This window comes from Aplysia californica, unplaced genomic scaffold, assembly GCF_000002075.1.
Source record: "Aplysia californica isolate F4 #8 unplaced genomic scaffold, AplCal3.0 scaffold00408, whole genome shotgun sequence".
In the NCBI taxonomy this organism is placed as follows: Eukaryota; Metazoa; Mollusca; class Gastropoda; order Aplysiida; family Aplysiidae; genus Aplysia; species Aplysia californica.
In genome coordinates, this window is record NW_004797678.1 from 45608 (window position 1) to 67527 (window position 21920).

The 21920-nt window shown below is 37.9% G+C and overlaps 2 protein-coding genes across 2 annotated transcripts in view; one reads left to right on the forward strand and one right to left on the reverse strand.

Moving 5' to 3' along the window:
- Nucleotides 1-2775: 2775 nt before the first annotated feature.
- LOC106012542 (phospholipase D1) lies at nt 2776-3204 on the reverse strand (the record flags this gene model as incomplete). The annotated part of the gene is given in 1 exon segment (XM_013085796.2): nt 2776-3204. A coding segment is annotated over 1 exon segment (176 nt), but the record flags the coding sequence as incomplete, so codon positions are not given.
- A 399-nt stretch (nt 3205-3603) lies between these two features.
- LOC101861599 (centrosomal protein of 164 kDa) overlaps nt 3604-21920 on the forward strand; it is a gene marked incomplete in the record, with an annotated part of 50405 nt that continues 32088 nt past the window's right edge. Inside the window, 15 exon segments of the mRNA XM_005104171.3 lie at nt 3604-3803; nt 4574-4743; nt 9003-9123; nt 10277-10388; nt 10718-10851; nt 11429-11523; nt 13021-13167; nt 13930-14040; nt 14464-14529; nt 15943-16026; nt 16654-16737; nt 18443-18469; nt 20399-20526; nt 20983-21109; nt 21697-21794. Of these exon segments, the coding sequence (XP_005104228.2) occupies nt 9057-9123; nt 10277-10388; nt 10718-10851; nt 11429-11523; nt 13021-13167; nt 13930-14040; nt 14464-14529; nt 15943-16026; nt 16654-16737; nt 18443-18469; nt 20399-20526; nt 20983-21109; nt 21697-21794 (1280 nt within the window).

A 21920-nucleotide genomic window follows, 5' to 3' on the forward strand; every position in this document is an offset into this window, starting at 1 on the left:
AAGCGTTTTCACATTGAACCGACACTCAAACAAGGACCCGGTATATAAAATATCCTGACATGCACGCTTTTAAAGCATCATCATGTAAAAACACACACTTCTACACACATAAACACTGTCCTCGCCCTCTCCCCCAAACCTTTTACGAACAAGATCTCTAGCTGCAGCAGCACTTAAACACACACACACGTACACGCACAAGCACGCACGCACACACACACACATACACACACACACACACACACAAGCACGCACACACACACACATACACACAGACACACACACGCACGCACGCGCACACACACACACACACACACACTGTGGCATACACACAATACACACTCACGGACGCACAACCACCAGAAACGACAGAGACCACAGACGACCAAGACCAAGTGCATAACAGACGATAAGGCCTAAGAGTAGTCAAGCGCTTGGTACCCGGGTGCCCGACCGAGTCAACACTAAAGTAAGTTCTTGAGCAAACTGGGTCACATACACTACACACTTCACTGACTACCCAACAGCAGTCACGCAGTGGTGTATAACAAAACTGAAGACCCTGCCCTCTCTACCTGGGTATTATCCGGTATTCCTGAGTCGAGCGGGTGTTACTTCACATCTTCCCTATCAGACGAGAGTGCAAGACAAGCCAGGAAAGGTCAAGAGGTGGACACGTTTACGTAACAGAGGAGGACGCAACTATTGCCGTTCTGGTTGTCCTTGCAGCACATTCAGCGTTTGAGATCTTGCCAGACAAGAAGCAGCAGGAGGAGGAGGAGGAGGCCAAAAAAAAGAAGAAAGAAGAGTTCTGAAGTCAGTCCCAGAAAGTAGAAAGACATGAAGGATGCCAGCTACAATAAAGTACAGTTTTAGTTTTGCCATGACCCCCCCCCCCCCCCCTAATCCAAGACAAATAATAGTCTATAGGCTACTCATCAGCACATTTTGGTATTCAACTTCAACAGAGGTAGAAGCAAAAATGGATGTTTTGATCATATAATTTATAGGGAGAAGAGTAAGCATCAAATCTGCTTTGAGAATGTTACACAAACATCACCATCAACTTCAGTCTGCTAATGATCAACGTCATGACCCAAATATTATTGCTACTTTATACAATTTTAAAACCCCTTTAGTTTCCAACACAGGAGCTCTAAAAGTACTGAAAGTCTGATTCTAGGTTCTGGCCTTGCTCATCTCAGACTAGAAGAAAAAATGCAGAGGGCCTTGATTTTTCCTTTATGACTTTTAAGGATTCACATTGTTTAGAAGCAAAAGTGAGTCTAGGTGAGGTATCCTGAGTATTTTCAGCACAGAATTATATATTAATAATGTGAATTTTCATCAAAACAGACTATTTAAATTTTCATCTAGATCTAGATCAGATCTAGACATCTTCAGCCACTTTTTTTGTACTTTCAATTCATGCACCTGAGAATAAATCTTGACCACCCATCCCATAGTTAAGATGTTACAAGTCAATAAATAATAGAAAACTTTTTAAACACACTAAAACATCTTACGTCTTAGGACGCCATCAGGGGAATAGTCATGTTTAACTTGCACAACTAGACAACCTCTCCCCCCAACCCCCCACCCCCTCCAGTTTTCAAGTTAAAATTTACACCAGTACAAAAGAAATAACGTTAAAATACAAAACATATTATATAATTATACTACGAATAGTCATATTATTTATAAATCGTACAAAAAGCAAGGCTTTTTATAAAGGTAAATATGGAAATAATTCTACACAAAACACAAACGAAAAAAAACTGTTTCAGTAACAGCTCAAGATCTATAATATTGTGCCAAATTACAACTTCAACTATTTTTCTGATTTAATTCCGGCTCCTCATACTCATTCCATTGGATTTTATGTTTCATCTTCAAAAGTGGCCATTTCCATAAAAAGTGAATGCAAATCTAGATCTAGAATCTAGATCTAGATCTATGCTTTTAAATATATTAAATGAGAATTTTACCAGTCTTTTGCTTCAAATTAAAAAAAAAAAGCGTGTAGATCTAGATCTAGATTCTAGTACAAACTTAACAGAGCTGCGCAAGCGGCTAGATCTAGATTCTAGTACAAACTTCTAAGTAGAGTACTGGGGTACTCAGTTGGGAGGTCTACTAAACTTTTAAATAATAAACTAATCTTGATCTAGATCTATATCTAGATCTAGATCTAGATCTAAGGCAAGGCCTAAATCTATAAAGGGAAATGAGACAGATCTATACCCAGTCAAACACATAGATCTAGGCCTAAACTGTTCTATATTTTTAAAGGAATGATTTACTATTAAACTATTAGGTAAGATTGAAGAATACCGGACCAGCGGACTGACTTTGCCGTCTCAACCTTAGGAATTCATAATTTCCCCGTTTTTAATATCTCTCAATGGAGAATCTCGGACCGGTAGATCTATTCATTAAACTTTTGTCAGGGGGGAGACCCCCCTGCCCCTGAACCCCCCTCCCCACTCCACCCCAACCACCCGCCCCACTTTCTCGCGCAATAATGTACGAGTGGTCCGGTATTCTTCAATCTTCCCAACTATTAAATTCGATCTGAATAGCCCTAATAATTGACTAAATTTTCTGAACATAAAATGATTTTGAACTTCTAGATTCTAGATCTAGCAGCCTTCATAAACTTAGCCCAACTTCAACCAAAAAAAAAATAATCTGTAGAATGAAAGCAAACAATAAAAAGAAAATGTAATCTAGATCTAGATATATGTTCATAAAGGAAAATAAAAATAAGATCTACCTTCATCAATGCTGTCCGCATTTGTAAAATCCAACCCTTCTCCGGGGGTTTCAGGAATCGGGGAAAGTTCGTCGAAGTCCGAGTCAGAATCAGATTCTCCGGCTCTCACAACAGAAAACGACCGAAGAAATTCACCCGTCGTATCGATAGTTGCTGAAGAATCACCGCTCGCCATACTATAAACTTGCGGTACAGAATCACTCAGAATAAGAATTATAATCCAGTAACACACACTCCGACTTTTAAGTAATCATCCGACTTGTTAGCATACAACACTTAGAAATGCATAACTCCGAAAAAGTTTGCCGAACTATTACCGCCATGTTTGTCAACAACACTGAAGCAAGGAGTTTTTTAATCTCCTTGCACTGAAGTGTAATGTCACGTGATAAGAAGACCAAGTGGCTTGCCAGGACGTCGTCAGCTGAGAGGCTCAGCGCTCTGCTCTCCCCGCCCGTCACCCAACCTACTCACCAAAGCTGATCTCACCAATAAGACTAGGCCTAATCGCTTTTCCCTTCAAACTGTTTGTAAAAAAAGCAAACCCAACAACTACAATTAACAAACAAAGGCTTTTATTTGATATAAATAGATGGGTCAAAAACAAACGAACAAAAAACACAATAGAAATTTGGAAGAATGAAGGAAAGAAAGAGATTGGTTGACTTCAAATTCAAAACGCGTCATTAATGTTTCATCCTGTTTCTTTGCTTGAGCACAGTATGTGTAATCTTTAGCTTTCTTCTTAAATAAAAGTCAACGGAAATGAGATTGTCAGTATTTTTTGGTATTCAATAATTTTGTCGAATATTTAATTTTGTTGAATTGGCTAACATTATTCGTAAACAGTGTATTGTTTCGGAGCTATGAGTTATCTAGTTTGTCGCTCTAACTTTTGGCCACCTTCCGCTCTTAGTTTTACATTTACTACGAAATTTGTTGAGCTTGGTGACAAGCGTACTCACTCGGATTTTACAACACATTTTATTTGCACGATGTTATTTTTGCCTTAGATTTCCTCTTTCTGGTATAGTACCTGTCTGTATTTTTGCTTGTTTCAATATTTGCAATGCTTATTACTTGACAGATTACTACTTTATGCCCGAAACGAACGTTTAAAGGGTCGTTCTTCCTGTTCGTGAACATGTTTAGACTGGCCAGCGTTGGCGGAACTAGCAAAACATTTTCAATAATAATGCACACCTAGCCTAGACCTAGAGATCTAGATCTAGATCTAACTTAAAGCCAAGTCAAAGTCTCAGAGGACTGCCAGATAATTTTCAGAATTAGATCTAATTGAATTTTGAGAGCTGCTATGCATGATTTCAAATGTGTTTGATCATGAAGTGCAACTAAGTCTTACACTTACACCTGGAGAATGGTCTGGGACTGGGGACCATACGAAATTGGGAGATAAAATGGTTTGAGTTTATAGATTCTAGTTTATTTAAATTAAGTTTAATTTTTATGGCAATCACTGGATCTATAGATCTACAGTAGGTCTAGATCTATATCATTACATTCACTATAGTATAGTTGTTGGTCGCGATCTGTCGATTTGCGCGATCCATAGATCGCGCAGTGCATTTGGTTGTTCAAGGAAACGAGCGGCAATCCATTGATTGGTGCGCATTCTGTTGATCAGCGGATCGCGCAGTGCTTTTTGTCGATCCGTGAAATATATACTTACTGCGCTTTCTGTCGGTAAAGTATGATGATGAAATGAATTTTTTTTTAAAAGAAAATTGTTTTACTGAGCTTGGCAGTCTTTACGCGTCCTGTTGTTTTGCTTCCCAGAAGAGTTGTGTTTTGAACTTAATTTAGTGTTGACGGTTGAGTGTGGTAGATAAATTGACACGGCGTTAAATCGAGCACCTGAACTCAGTAATTGGACGGATTTGATTGGCTGAGTACTTCACGTTTTATTCCAAATACGGTCAAGATTTAATGGCTTGTGATAAATTGTTGTGAGTATGTTTATTAAAAATGTATTTATACTATTGTTTCTTTATACTTATTGTTTCCTTGAACAAGAGCACCTCGAGCACAACCAGTTCTGTTGGCGGCTTCTTTATAAATGTTGTAGCTGTGTTTTTGGTCCTAAGCACTTGGCATGGAACCAGAGATCATTGCATTCCTCGCTTTCAAACATCAGGTTTCCACCCATTGGGCAACGAAAAACACAGTAAATTTCTAGCCTACTGTAGAGAAGAAGAAACGTGCCTGGCATGTTCATCAAGGAAAATCGCTTTTTTTACCCCATGTCGAAAAAGGGCTTCATTTCAGCGTTTTTTTCTGGCTACTTCAAATGTTTAACAATCATGTCAAACTTCTCTCTTTTGTCAGTAATGCAGACCCAGGATTTTTAGACAATAACTGTGCCTCTTTCTCCATTATCGCCATGAATCGCTCCATACTGAATAGAAGTGTTCGGAGTGATACTCACGACCTATAACTCTGATTTTCTACTTCCGTTATTGTGATGTAGTAAGTTTATTGTAACCTTGACTTCCAATTACTTCCATTCAGTTTTGGTTTGACTTTGGAGAGTGAAACTAAATTACACTCTGGACGACAACAAAACATAACAAAACTCAGGGGTATGATCTATAGAACGAGCATCTGCGTTTGTGGCAGCCGAGACCTGCGAATTGCGGCCGCGATTTTTGTCATTTTTTGGTTAGCGAATCGCGGCCGCGATTTTTTGCATTTAAAAAAAAAAGAACAACAAAAAAAACTACTTCATAACTTATTAGACATATGTATTTTGATTAGTTTTAAGATGTCCCTGTGTATCTCTAATTTCACGCGGAGAATATATATAAGTACACTACATTACATACTATTTATTACTGTCTGTCTTTCATTTTTCCCTGTTTGTTGTGTTTTAATTTGTTGGTGTGTTAATTTTTCTAAAAATTGTTCTGATGATTTGATTTTCTTTTTTTGTTTATACAGCGTAATGTCATTTAATTTGTAATGCTGTTCCTACCCTTTTAAAAATTTGTGTTACGTTAGAGCGTGTCTCCACCAAAACTGAATACTGACACTGGTACGCCCCAATTGTGTGTGATTCCATAAATTTGCAATATCCTGTAGACCTACTTATTTTTCTTGAATTACACTCGTTTAGGGTTAAAACAGCCTATCTTCGGATAGGTGGACACTTATTTGTTAATTTTTGTGGTTATTTATCTTGCTGTTCTAATTTTGGTTTCATTCTATTGTGAAATCTTTATAAGTTCTGGTGCTTTAGATTGTTACCTCTATCAGCATTATATTGCTATATATATATACGTCGTCATAGAGAGTTGAAAGTTTGAAAATTAATGGCAACTTTTGCCACTTTTTGTGGCAACTTTTGGACAAAAAAATGGCTACAAACGCCGATGCTAGATAGATTGCGCAACCAAACGGGTCAACAAAAACGCTGCGCGATCCGCTGATCAACAGAATGCGCAACAATCGATGGATTGTCGCGCGTTTCCTCAATCAACCAAATGCGCTGCGCAATCGATGGATCGCGCAAATCGACAGATCACGCCCAACATAGTCAGAGTCTCTACTAAATGTTGTCAGAACCACCCCACTTTAAAAATGTGATGAAATGAAATTATTCTTTAACAATAAAGTAAGTGTAGTGTGTTGTTTGCTGCTGTGTTAATAAATCATGTTGGTGGTTGTCAGGTGCTCTGGTGTGGTTTACTTTCTCTTTCCTATCAAACATCTATCGTCTTTATCTCCCCTCCGTCTTTTTTGTGTTTGTTATCCCTCGGGGCAGTGCCACTGACTGAAACTAAGTGTCTTTAGGCCATTCCCAAAGGGGGGACATTTCTCGTTCATGCACAGAAGAATTATAAATGGGCTATTTCATCAATGTCACGCTCACGCTCATAACTGTGCCTGATCTACAACAGGGAACTTCTGCTTGTTCTTTCCTAATCAAGACTATTGTCATTTTGTCCTCTACTTCTATGTTTGTCACTCTCCTCTTGTGACTCACTATTTCTGGGGTGCCTTGATAATTGAAGCAGACTTTGTGCTGTTGAAGCTAGAGAGGTGAGCAGAGTAAGTCTGATTCCCTGTAAGGACTTCTCTGTTGATATCCACCCCTTGGCCATCATATATGACCTCATACATGACAGTTGCGAGCGCCATATAAAATCTTGACTAAAACTAAAACTGTGTTTGTTAAGTAGATCTCTTGTAACACCTCTTATCTTCGGCACTTATATGACCTTTAAATTGTGTTGCAAGTGCCATAAAACTTTAACTAAAACTAATAAATCATGTTTGTGTAGTCAGGTAGTGTTTGTTGATTTGAGTGGCTGCTCAGAGTTTGTGTTGTGAGTCTGCAATGATATCAAAAGATGACATTATTGATCTGACTCTGACATGGAAGAAAGGGATAGCAATGCAGTCTCAATGACAACTACCCCCCTTCCCTCCCTCCCCCAGGGTTGCGCGCAATCCCGATCCACTCGCCGATCATGATCGGGATAGAGCCGAGCTCGATCTCTGGTCACTCACCGAGTTCTTATCGCTCACTACTCCGATCTCTTCCTCAAGTGGAGATAACTTAAACTTGCAGAAGTGCATTGTTTTTCTAAGGTCTAAGTCCCCAACCCTTAGACCCCTAGCCTAGTGATTGTGCGGGCGGAGAGAGGCAGCATTGACAGAGCGGTGGTGTGGGGCTGTTGCAGTCCTCCCTTCCGGTGTCGATGAATACGGTTCTTAAAACCCCCATGAATAAACTGCTTTTGTGAGCGCTATGTTTTCGATTATAACAGGCATCACCAAGCTCATATTCGTAAATCAAAATAATTCCTAAACAACTCACAAAGGTTTAGACACTTAAAGACATGAACCAAACACGGAAGATTGCATGGCACAGTGAGTTATATTACACTGCTCATGCATATTTTTTTCATGGGATAAAGGGGCAAAACCACCGGCTCGGCTCAGCTCGATCACGATCGGTGGGTCCTCCCAGCTCTTCGTCTTTCTTGTTTTTGTTTGTTTTTCCTATTTCGCCTGCGAACACAACACATACCACTAAACTCCTACCTCAATAGGATCCGCAAGGATACCCCACCCGACTGCCCGTTGTGCGACTGCCAGGATGAAACAGTACCACACCACCTCTTTAACTGCCCAGCACTTTGTGACCTGCGTAGCACCTACCTACCTGCGTCCCCAGACAGCGGAAACACTCTTTTACAGCGACAAAGCACAGCTGATTAAAACCTGTCAATTCTTTGCCATTTCGACAGACCGAAGGGCTAGAACTTTCCACGCTTGCGTCTGAAAATAATATTCTATTTTACGGAGATATGCATCTTAAATAATATTGTGGACGCGTTATCACGCTACGTTCGGAGACGGCAGGTCTCTTTTTCTACAAGAGGGACATTCAAATGAGCGATTGAGTGAGTGAGCGATTCAGGGAGCTATTGAGTGAGCGATCATGATCGGGATCGGAGTAATCGTCTAGAAAGGGATCGAGCAGAGCGATCGTCATAAGGGATCGATCTGATTGAGCCAACTACTCACTCACTTCACAGGCCTACCCGCCCCCCGCCCCCCCCAAAAAAAAATAGTTACCGGATGTCGTAATCAATTAAATATGATTATGATGTTTATAATTTTGCTGCCTGCTTTCCTCACTCTGGACTTGCAACTAATTGCCATCGTTCCTGAAACTTTAATTAAAGCCTTTTTTAGAAGACATGATTTATATCAAACAGGCCAAAAACCAGAATTGTTTTATTGTACATTTTTGGAAAAGCATTGGTGCAGTTCCCTGCCCAATAGTTGTTTTATTTTTCAAGACACGCCACTATGGCATGGAGAATCAAGGAACTCCTGCATTTTGCTGGGATTTGGGGGGAGGGGTTGTGGCACAACTAAAAAGAAAAAAGGATGTAATTTTTTTTAAATTTTTTTTTTCTGATTTTTAGTTTGAAAGCACATGGACAACAGAATGGTGTATGGTTATTTAGTGATGGGGAAAATTCAACTTTAGATCAACAGGTGAAAACGATGGATGGGTAGTAAATAAGTAGGACCTTCCAGTGATGCCATCCAACTTTCGTGCAAGAGAATGGAGTGTATCTTTAGTGGAAGATTCTGTCATACACTAACACTGTCTGACCCAAAAGGGGTCTTCTACTTCTTTTGTGCAGTTATTCAATCAAATTAAAGTACTGTTGAATTTTTCTTTCAGAGATTAAAATTTTCCTGTCTGTAGGACTTGCAGTAAAACAAAAAGACTGCCAAGATGATGGTCAATGGACAAATGATCCTCGAAGAGGATTACGATGAAAACTATGAACCCACAGAAAATGGTATGTTTGCAACATTTGTGACAGCAGTTTATTTTATTATTACATGCTTTGAAGAGTGCAATCAATGTCAAATACTGAATTGAGTAATTTTTTTCTTTGTATATACCTAACATGTAAGTGGAATACTTTAATTATAGTGTTCATGGTTCTTTTTTTTTCCTTTGCTAATATGCTGCATGATAAAAATAATTTGTGTGTTAAAAATATAATTAGATAGGGTAGGTAGGTTTAGGGGTATAAAGTGTGTGAGTGTGCGCTCGTATTATATGTTGTGGAAGAATGTGACACTCGCAAACAATACCCAAACAAAGATGAGAAACGAGGAGTCTTTAAATAAACTTTTATATTCATTTTGATTTAGTCTTTGTTATAATGTATAGTGTTTCCAGGAGAACTTCTCTAAGAGGTGTTAGCAGACCTACTAAGTATCCAGATGGAATCAGAGCTCTTCGATTCTTTATCTGTCTGAGAACTCCAATCGAATTTGCATGAGATAATAATACTATTTTTTTCTTGAATTCCTTTTCCGTCAGGTCATTAAATTTTATGTCTACATATCATAAATTACGTGAAAATACTCATTTAGATTAATATTTATTTTCATGTTTTTGCCACAGTCAATCCGTCAAGTCTGTGATTCTGGAACACCAATTTTTTTCCTATAGATGCTCTGAAAATTTGGAAGGATTTTTAGGAAAACTCAGATTTTTTTATCATGGAGTAGTTGGCATTTCTATTGAAAAAGCTTGGAGTTCTTCTTTTTAAAAAAATGCTGGGTTGATCTTTGTAGCTAGTAAATATATATGCATTTTTCTCGTTTTTGCCACAACATTACACTCCTTACCTCCCTTTTCATAAATTAATTCTGCCATGTGAACTCAGTCACCTCTGATAGCATATTTGAGATATTTTTCTCTCTTCTTTTTTCTTGGGGGGTTGGGGTGGGGGGGGGGGCATTGTAGTTTAGTATGCTTCAGCTGTATTTTCTCAGGATTTCTGTTTTTAATCTGTTTTAGTTTAATTTTGACCTTATCATGTTGTCTTTACTCACTTTGTACTGCAGCTGAACCATGACTCTATTCTTTATTCGTTTTTCTTGTTGTAGTTAGTGAATGAAAATAAATTGCTTATTTCCATTTCTTCTGTTACACAGAAATCATGGAATATGCAGCCTCCATTGGCATTGATGTCAACAAAGAGCAGCACCTTCTATGGGTTGCTAGAGAAGGCATCAACGCACCTTTGCCAGAACACTGGAGGCCTTGGTTAGTAAAATGAACATATTTTATAAACAATACAAGAATAAGCTCTTCAAATTTGTAAACTGTTTCAAGTTTGTTGATGTGGTTAAAAAGTTAAACAAATTATTTTTTCTTTTGAGATGTCTCCCCAAATTCGATTACAATAATTTAGGTGATTTTTTTTTTCTCAAAGAAAAATAAATCTGAGCTCTGGAGTTGAAACCCAATCTACTAAAGATCAGACTGGTTTATATTCTTTAAGAATATAATTAACTTGATTACATTAACTTTCTTTTTCAGAGTGAGTTGTTTTTGGGCTATTGTTTTTTTAAATTTGATGTGTTTCTCCACAGTCAAACTCCAACTGGCGATGTCTACTACTTTAATTTTGCCTCTGGAGAAAGCATCTGGGACCATCCATGTGATGAGTTTTATAAGAATATGGTATCTGAGGAGAGGCTAAAAGGGACTGGGGATAGGAACACAAGTAAGTGTCCTTGCCTTTTATTGTATGTCTCCCCCCCCCCCCCCCCCCACCCTTCCCTTTTCCTAAGTAATAGTGGTGTCAAAATAGTGATTTAAAAAGTTCTTATTTCTGCTTACCTTTTATCTTTTGGCATTGTTATTGCTGTTAAAAGTTGATATGTGTTATTCTTCCCAAGCTTATATATATATATATATATATATATATATAATGTCTGTGTTCATGTGAGATCAAGAGACATGAAATGACATGATTACAGTCATTTAAGATTGGAAAAAAGAATGCAGACAGACAGAAATGACAGAGGAACAATAGACAAGTTCTACCCTTGAGTTATACCTTTCAGCCAGCCTCAAGTTCTTTTCTTAAAGTCTGAGATCTAGATATGATCAGTCTTTTAGGGCTGAAATTAAGAAGCATCATTTAAGCCTCCTGAAAATGTTATTCAAAAGAAAAACTGGGATCTAGTTCAAGATTGAAAATGTATTGAAAAAATGTCAGGAGCTAATTTCCAAGTCTAAAAAGTAACAGCCTTTGAAACATTAAATGTTTCCTGTAGTCCATAATTCTGTCTTGACAGGTAATAAGAAAAAGGGAAAAGCCGAAGGAAAGAAGAAGAAAGGTGGTGGCCCAGGAGATGATTTGGGACCTTTGACCAAGACACCTGGACAGAAGGTCTGTCAAAATATGTTAAACAAGTTATGCATCTCTTATTAGTATACCTTCATTTAAAAACGATTTGAATTATGATTAATTCTGTTTACCTCAGAAATAGTTGCTTTGTTCTAAGTTTCATTTATATATCTTTATGGCAATTGGTTACTTTTGATAGTATTCCTCATGATTTTATTTCCTGCTTGTCATCTTACACCCTTTTTTGAAGCTGTGGAAGAGTGTGTTCTTATTTGTGCTGTTGCTTTTAAATTGTAATTTGGATTATCTCACCTAGATTTTGTACCTTTTGACTATACAGTCATACCCACTCAAATGACCCTCTGTATAAGATATAAACGGCCACTTAGCATTTCCCTGCTTTTTTGTTCTTTCTACACTATAATTACACTGTGTAAGACAGCCACCTGTCTAAGATGGCCACTTTTTTTCCCTCTACAATGAGTGGCCATCTTGAGCAATTTCGACTGTACTTTGTAAATTCTGTTTCATCTCAAGAACTAATATTACGATCAGAGTGAGAGAAAGGGCAGGTATGTTTCCATATTTCTCTCTTCTACATTCTGTTCACAGGCTAGCTGTTGTATAGAATGTCCTTGTTTATCAGACACATCTTTGTACACAGACAAATCACGTTCTTTTAAAGAGGGCATGGACAGTTACAGGATGCCCAGATCTGGTTACCTCCGTCTGTGTCTTTTCTGTGTCTACTATAAACTTAATGAGCTTATAGGGTAGTATGACTGATGGAACAGACCCACTGTGAGCTATAAATCAGTGTCTCAATGCTACTCCTGTTAAGTGCCTGCTTTGGGTGGTTGGCGGGTGCTCTGGTGTGGTTTGCTTCTTTCCTATCAAGCATCTATCGTCTTTATCTCCCCTCATTCTTTTTGTGTTTGTTACTATCTTTTAACGCTTCTAATCTTAGGCACTAACTTGACCTTATTGTGTTGCAAGTGCCATAAAAGTCTTACTAAAACTACTAAACTAAGTGCTTGCTCCTTTTTCTTTAAAAGGTTCCTGGTGTCATGTTTTTGTTTTCGTTCCAGTTCGACATAATCTGCAGTTTAGCAGCTCATTCGGCACGCAAGATGCTTTCTCCAGTGTTCATCAGATTAGAAAGATTGCAAATCAAACTTTTTTGACTCACCATTAGCTCAGTGGTATCACACAGGGTTGTGATGTGGATGACCTCTGAGGTTTAAATCCCAATTGGGCCTTCTACAATTTGTTCGTTGGAGAAATTTTCAACGCTCTGGACCTACTTGGCTTTGTCTTTTTGGAGATTAAATTCGGAGGTCTTGATAACCTTACAGTGCTGAAACTGACAGTAAACCCTTACCATACTTGACTTTTTTTTTCTTTAGAGCAGAACAGTTCTCTTGTAACACCTCTAATCTCCAACACTTATATGACCTTATGGTGTTGCAAGTGCCTTAAAACCCTTACTAGAACCCCAAAAAATTAATATGTTTGCTTGGCTTCCTTATCTTCCCCTAGCTGAATCCTCTGATGCCCAAGGCAGAACACAGCCTGGGAGGACCTCAGCTTCACAAGGCCGGGGCCAGCCCACTAGGGCCTCTCAAGTCGGCAGAGAGCTTTGGGGCCACTGGGGGAATGAGGGGTTCAGTAGGAAACTCACAGCCGGTAAGACGGAATCTTTGGTTGACAGATTGACTAACTGTGGGCGTCTTATGCCCCCTTCAAAACAATTTAGATTTTTTTTTTGAGGCTGGCTGCTGCCACCCAGAGCCCACCCAAATTGAGAGGAATGCAGGAGATAAGTGGAAGAACTTTATAAAATGACTTTACCACTCGCCAATCAAACTCTCATCTTCTGTCTTAAGAGCAAGGAGCTTAATCATCACACCACAGATACTGATGGGCGTAACTGAGTTTGAATTGTGATATGATTAATTTATATGGGTGATCTGAAACAAGAAGACCTGTTCAGTTTTAGTTTTAACGAACCCAGATCAGAATTTAAACATCCAGAGCATTGACGTCTTCTTTTGGTTACAGCCTTATATAACTAGTTGTTTTTTTATATTATGGTTTCCTAAATGACATTTTTTAAAAAGAGAGAAGATAATGTTTTCACCGCTGAATTTCGAGTTGGAAAAAAAAAAAGCTACTCTCATGTTCAGAAGCTTTCTTGTTGAGATGTTTAGTAAACTACTGGAGAACTGTTTTCTTCATTGTGTGTGGTTGGCAGGTGCTCTGGTGTGGTTTGCTCCTTCTTTCCTATCAAATATCTATCATACTTATCTCTTTTCCTTTTTTGTGTATGTTACTCTCTTGTAACACATCTATCCTTCAGTACTTATTTGACATTATTGTGTTGCAAGTGCCGCAAAATTCTTACTAAAACTAAAATAAATATTTTCTTCATTTTTGTATGTTCCATAGATCCGTGGCAGTCTGAACACCACAACAGGCTCCATTCAGACCAACAAGAGTTTGGGAGCGACTAGCAGCGTCAGTTTACCTGTGTACTCAGCTGATTATGATGAGGATGAGGTCAGTATACGTGGCCAGTGCGAGATAAGATAAGATGGACAAGATAATATATGTATTAACTCTAAATGAATATGCAAGCATAATTTCTTGTGTGTTTCTTTCTTTCTTTCCGTATTTGTTTCTTTTCTTTTTTTGTTCTTTAGGCATGCATAGCCGAAACCATCTTGAAATTTTCAAATCACCTTGGCGACACTTGTATCAAAACTGAATCACTAGCTTTTGAAAAGATAAAGTTAACATTTTCAAATCCCTGATAAGATTGCTTTTTAAAAATCTGATAGCTCTGAAGACATTTTGAAACTAGGATGTATCCCTTGTAGACTGATATCATTTGAAAAAATAGTTTGCTAAAAATAATAAAAATTTATATTTACATGTAATATTCATATGATGATATTCGTTGGTGTGTTTCTTTCCTGGCAGGATATAAGGCGACCAGGAAATAGTCTTGACTTCGGGGTCCATGACATAGCAGCTTTGGGCTATGAGGTAAGAAAGAAAGTTTTTGTTTTGAAGGGTTGCTATGGTTCTACTTTTCTCACAAAGTTTGGAATTGTAACCGTACAACATTTTACCATAACATTTTGTTTCTGTTGATGAGGTGATGACAAACCCTGACCACCTCTGACTTTATCTTACTATGGTGTAAAAGGTGTTAAACTTATATATTTTCTGGCAGGCAAAAGGAAATGTCTTGGGGCAAGAAATGAAGGTTTTCCTGAAATTGCTGGTTTGCTCTTTGTTGATCAGCGAAGTTTTATAGAAGGAGTTACTGCTTGTTTGACACCATTTGTGGCATGGTAAATTTTTAAGCTTTTCTGAAATCAAGTTCAGACACTTGGCTCACAAACATTTATTTTATAAACTGTATTAAATGTAAGTAGCATGCTTTATTACATGAAATATTAATAATTTCTGTGTTTCACATGCTGAAGTTTGCTGTGGAACTTAATTTTTATCCACCGTAGTTTTCTATTAAATTTATTTCAAAGCATTCCTGAAAATCCATTTTGGAATCATCTGTGTTGTAATTAACAAAGTTTATTTTTTTGTAACTGCAATAAAATTGTTTTGTCATATCTTGCAGACATTTTTCTGAAAAAACTTAATTGGAGTACCCTCTGAAAATCTTTTTTTAATATTCCAAAGCCTTATGCTGAAGCCACCAACTAAGTCTGTCTTGATGTATAATGTCAAATTTATCTTGAAGTCTTCTGTAAAAAGTATCCTATTACTCTCCATAAAAAACTTTCCTGAAGTTCTCTATAAAATCTTTTACAGAAAGAAGTCTATAATGAAGTCTGCCCTACCACTTTTCTTAAATCTAGTCTGATACCATTTGTTAAATATTGTCCATAAGTAAACTATGTTCAGTTGAAATTGTCAAAGAAGGCCACCCATTGTGGAGTGGAAAAGTGTGTGGTGGACTTCATGGACAGTGTCATTATGATAAAGAAAGAAATTGCAGTGGGTGGTTGATGGATACTCTGGTGCGGTTTGCTCCTTCTTTCCTACCAAACACCTATTGTCCTTATCTCTCTTCCTTCTTTATTGTGTTTGTTACTCTCTTGTAATACTTCTAATTTTTGGCAATTACGTAACCTTGTTGTGTTACAAGTACCGTAAAACTCTTACTAAAACTAAAACAAAACAATTGCAATGGGGAAGTGGGAAGGGGTCATTTGTACAAGTGATTATCTTTCGTAAGTGGCTGTTGCTGTAGATTTGGCTGTATATTGTTTTGATGTGATTTATCTTAATGTCTGATCTTTTGTTGGACAGGCCGTTGAAGGCTGCAACTGGTAGCACCTAAATTACCATTGGAGTTTCTATGGACTTGAATGTCATAACTCAAACGCGCTCAAGACTATCCTCCCTTAATTTTTTTGTTACGTGTTCCAGGAATCAGAACCGGATTCAGAAGATAATGTTCGTGCCAAAGAAGAGTCGGAGAGTGATGACAGTGGGGACTACATCAAGGATGTTGTGAGTGATTATTTTGTTTTTACTTCATTTTGATTTTCAATGTGTACCTAAAAAGTAGCAAAAAATGTACAAATGCATTTGTGACAAACATAAAACAAATTTGTTAAATTAATTTTTTGTCATTTTTCTGTCGTGAACTGTACACTTTTCTTGTTTTTTGTTCTTTTTTAGGAGAGGCGGCAGTCTTAAAGTCATGTAAACTTAAAAAGTATTCAAGTATACCTTGGTAGCACTGACTCTTGTGTCCCTTTATGAGGTTGCTAACTTCATTTTACCAATGTATATTTCCCCCTACATCCCCCCCTCCCACATCACACACACACACACACACACACACACACACACACACACACACACACACACACACACACACACACACACACACACAACACACACACACACAAACACAAACACACTCACACACAAAGACAAACACACACACTCTCTCTCTCTCTCTCTCTCTCTCTCTCTCTCTCTCTCTCTCTCTCTCTCTCTCTCTCTCTCTCTCTCTCTCTCTCTCTCTCTCTCTCTCTCTCTCTCTCTCTCCCCTTCTCTCAGAAGTAGCATTTGCTTTTTTCTTGACTCTGACAGATTCAAACTAATCAACTATGTTTTCTCCCTTTGTAGGATTTTGGTTTGGACAAGAATCTGTCCGAGAAACTGTTAGAGTTTGAAAACCTGGACCCTGGACTGAGGGGCTCGCTGGAGAAGGTCAGTTTTTTTTTCTTTTTTAAAAATCAACTTTGACGTTTAATTGTTCATATGCTTCCAATCTTCTGTTATTTGCCAGAGTTCTACTGTTCTCAGGCAATCTTTTTTCAGAAAACTTTAGAAAGAATCATAATTGGAAAACCTTTGTCATCGATATTTTTGCATCTTGTCCTTTCTCTTATTTTGTCATTAGAAGCTGTTTTATTTAGTTTTTGAATAATTGCTTCCTAGAGCTCTTTTAATGTATGCAGTTAAAGAGATCTGCCTTTTTACCGGGGGCCTCAAATATTATTGTTGTATTGTGAAGTTGACATGGGCCTCCATGTACAATTAGAAACGTTAGTCTCTTCACACTTGCGCTGATTGAATGATAGCGATATTTAACTGAGTTAAAAAGCTGTGTAAAATGTTCCATAGCTGCTGTGGTTGATGAAATGTTCCACTTGTGTTTGCCATCTTTTAATGAAATCCCTGTTTTCATAATAAGTTAATGAGTCGACTATTTTTTCGAACAGGTAGTCAAATACCAACTTTGTCTACATTTTGGCTTCTAGTAGATTTTGCTGTTGTTGAGTTTTTGTATGTGTTGTTTTTTTCTGGGGGGGTTTTGTTTGTCTGTTGTTGTTTTGTTTCTTTTTGGGGAAACGGTTGTTGTTAAATTGTTGTCAGAATACAATAATTTTTACATTATCGTATTGTCTAACATCTGTTTCATGTCCTAAAAATAACTTCGTGATCATTTTTATTTGCTCATAGTTTTTTGCTGTATGGAAAAACCTTTTGCTTTACAGCTTTTGTATGTATAGCTTTGTGCTGTAATAATTTGAGTTCTTTCATGAAGCTGTATAGATGCTAATTGTAATTGGGTTGCTATTATTGTGAAGCGCAATTTAAGTTGAAGAACGCTCCTGTATGCAAAACTTTTTAACATGTACAACATGGTTGTTGCAGTGTGTAAAAGGAATGTAGTCTGCCATCCCCAATGTAAGAGATAATGTTTTAATGCTTTACGGTGCAGTGGTTCCTGAAACTTTTTACCTGTGCACAGTTATAAAGGTTAACAATAATACAGATGGAATTGCATATCAGCAGTTTTTACCCCGAGTTCTTGTCCCTTGAGCCTACTGCACCTGTCCTACAAAACTCCCTTGCCAAGGGTCAAAGTAAATGTAGATTTACACCACTATAGGCTGAGATGCACCTTTGATATTCCAAAGAGTAAAGGAGCACATGCTACATTTGCAATCAAGTACATTTGGTCAAGATTACATTTCTCAACAAACCAAAAAAAGAAGAAAAAAATCCAACGATTTTGCTGTCATTAACGTATATCTAACTACCTTTCGAATAATAGCCTTGGGTTTTTATCCTTTTCCTCAAAGGAACAAAAGATTGAAATGTAGGTTCTAGTTTTCGCTTTACATTTCATTCTATGGTAACTGTTATATATGCTAGTGTTAGTTGGGTGTGGCTGTTAGGTCCTACATATTTTATTATCCCTCTGTAATGTCTGTCTGTCTGTCTGTTTGTTCTGCCTTGTAGGTGACCCTTCTCAATGATGTGCTTCTAGTCTCAAACCATACACAAGTATTTCATTACAACCTATCACATATTCCATTCAAATCTGTGAAGTATTTCATTGAAACTGACTTTTTTTTTTCTTCTTTCATCATTTTTTATTATTTCTCTGATGCTGCATGTTTAGATCCGAGGAGGAAGTAGTTTGGGACAGGTAAGACAAGCACGCAGCTCTGTTGCTGTCATTGGTGGTGGTGTTTGCTGTGTCTTGTGTCACTGGAGATGGGTGTCTTCTCCTTGTAGTCTCTGAGCACTCACTCTTTACTTTCTCCTTGGTTTTTCCCTACCCTGTTCCACTTAAACTATAAAAAGAGCAGGGTCATTTATGTGATAAGGCTGAAAGTCTATTGTGACAAATTTTGGGTGACTACTCTTTGTCCGAGAGTTTAGTCTAAAGTTCCCTAAAGTGATGGATAGAACAGCTTATATCCGATCCCTGTTAAATCAGAAATGCAAGGAAAGTAAGCATTTGTGGACTAATTCATGGGTAGTTTCCTTTGCCACAAGTACCAACGAACAGGGGTTTTGGCACCAACTATCTCCTTGCCTCCTTAAACCACATCAGAAGAGCTTGGTCCACAGCTTCTGCATCGGGTAGTCTCATCTTCTTTCGATCCAGAGCAAACTTTCCATTAGGGTATGCTGCCACTATCTTCTCTCTATCCTTGATATGGGTGTGAATCGACCTTTGTGGAATGTGGAACTGATGACAAATCTCTGCCAGTGGAGCTTGCTTTTTGTCAAGAGCCTGGATTATTTCGTTTTTTTTGTTGTCAATTGAAAGACATTTTCTCTTGCGCTTGACTTCGTAGGTGACAGTAGACACATTACGCGTGTGTGTTGCTAGTTTTCGGGCCAGATCGAGGTCTGCAGCACACTGCAGCCCTCTCTCGCTTCACACGTTGCATGTGCTCGCAGTGGCATAGCTTGCATGGGCTTGCTCCATCACTGCTTTACTCTCTCTCTCTCTCTCTCTCTCTCTCTCTCTCTCTCTCTCTCTCTCTCTCTCTCTCTCTCTCTCTCACTCTCTCTCTCTCTCTCTCTCTCTCTCTCTCTCTCTCTCTCTTTACACATTGTTAGCGAGCCTTTGTCCCTGCTATAACCGGTTGGGCTCTGATGGGGCCCTGTTATTGCTGATAACTTTTAATAGAGACAAAGAGTAGGAAAAATATGGGATTTAAAGGGATTTAAAAAATCCCTGTTATTACCGGATCCCTGTTATCTACATTTTTCTGTTGGTGTTGTGTCTTTCATGGCTTGATTACTATAATCTGTGTGAGTTTATGCTGCCTTATCTTTCATTGTTGATAATGTGTTATATGACACCACCTTTAGTCTTTTTCAATTTCTTTCTCACTGTTATTTCTGTCTGTTGGTGTTGCGGTTTCCCAGCACTAGATGACTGTTACTGTGTCAATGCACTTCACTTTACTCATGGCAAAAAATAAATAAAAAATTTTTTTAATCACACAAAATCTGCCATTTCAGAAGAGGTTTATTCCCTGTGCTTGCACAATAATGTCCCACCTGATATTTTAAAGTTTTTCTGTCTTTTTTTGCTTGTTTCATCCCTGTTTTGGTTGTATGACGATGTGATGCTTTTAATAACACCATTGATTTTATTAAGATTGTATAAGAGCTCATTTTAGACTGATTGATGCTTTCTAACTAAAAATTGTTGATTGTTGCTGGTTGCTTTTTATGATAACTGTAAAGCAATGTAGAACATGAAATGAAATCACTGTTTCCCTAAAAGCCACCAGTAGTGGTTGATTTATACTACAAAAGTAGACTAGTAAGCTTGAAATGCTGTAGATGGATATAATGCTGTAGTATATGTTAATTAAAGGAGATCTCACTATCATATATCAAGATGCCACACTTTTTAAATGATAGATATGTGATAGAGGACACTTCATGACATGTCTTGTTTCAAAACAATGCACCTGTAACTGTACGAACTATGCATCCTGTCTGGGATAGAGAGAATGTGTCATATTGAAACCGGTGCGGACTATTTTCAATTCTTCACAGCATTGGCAGGTTTAGTTACTTATTATTCCGTTTTTGCTTGCGATTGTAGGACATAGATGGCACTCTCTCGCTGAAGTCGACAGCTCGCGATGAGTCTCCTCGGGGGAAAGTCTCTCCATTGGACCTGGACGCCGACAGGAAGAGGAAGGCAGATGTCGCAGCAGCTGCAGCCGATAAGTAAGTCTCTCTCTCTCTCTCTCTCTCTCTCTCTCTCTCTCTCTCTCTCTCTCTCTCTCTCTCTCTCTCTCTTTTTCTCTGTCTCTCTCTCTCTGTTTATTTGTTTGCCAGTCACACTGAGTCTCTTTTCGCCCCTTTTATCCTCTTTCCCTCTCATCATTTATTTGTGCCTCGCCTTTTTCTTTGTGTCTTTTTACTTCTATGGGCAGCAGAGGAATGTTTTGAATATTTATCTTTATAATACTTCTGTGTCTCTGTCTTTTTCTGCTTTCTCTCTCTTTTCTTGTCTGTGTCTTTCTTCATCCTGTTTGCTCTCCTCTTTGGTTTGAAAACCTGCTTCCTTCTTTTCTTTTTTTGAATGTTGGAAGGATTCTCCTTACTGTCCTCTGTTCTTTCCTTCCTCTTGATCATATTGTACGTAGCTGAAACAAAAAATTTTCCCTACCTCCCCCTCAGGAGAGCCCAGGAGCAGTTTCTCAAAGAGGAAGAGTTCCGCATTTCAACAGCCAATGAAAAAGCTTTACAAGAGATGCAGGACAAACTGGAGAGGGAAGTGGAGAATGCCAAATTGGAGTTGTTAGAGGTACTTTATTCTTATCTTTTGAAATCCCTTGTTAAAGGTACTAAATAAGGATGTTTTATATTTATTTGTTGGAGACGCAGCATCTTATTATGCCCTATCATCTCTTAATGTCACTTTTTGGAAGCATTTTTTTCTCTCTTATTTTCGAGAGATCAGTTTTTAAAATTAATAATGATGTTTGATTTTCAGAGGTCAGCTATTGGGGTTTCTTTATTGTAATGATGATATTATGTATTTAGAGGTCAGATGTTGGAGTGTCTTTATAATATTTTGCCATTAGAGGTCAGTTTACCACTTTACTTCTTCTTCTATGTTCTTTTTCATGAATGTGGTGCAGATGTGAGTAACTGTCAATAATGATGGTTAGTTTTTATCTGCTAGTTGTTGAAGTTACTTAATCACAAAGTTCTATGGGCTATACTGAAAGTAATTTAAAAACACATTTCTTGTTCTCCTTATCTAACAAAACTCTTCAATGAGCGAAACCAGTACCTCTTGATTGTTTCTCATGAGCTTTGTGTTTTGAAAACTAGATTCCTTCAACCTGTTGAGCTGTATTATACGTTCTTCATTTTCAATCTTTACAGGACAAAGACAGAAGACTGAGGCGACTCAAAGATGAAATCAAAAAGGAAGCTGATGAAGAGGAGCGAAAACTTAGACTGGAGAAAAAAGAGATCATCAAGTGAGTTGCGTTTTCCTTTTGCCGCTTTGGAAGTTGTTTTCTTCCTACTAATATTCTGAAAAATGAACTCAAGGTATTGAAATTAGGACTGCTTTTAAATATTTTGTAGCTAGTATTTTTAGTTAG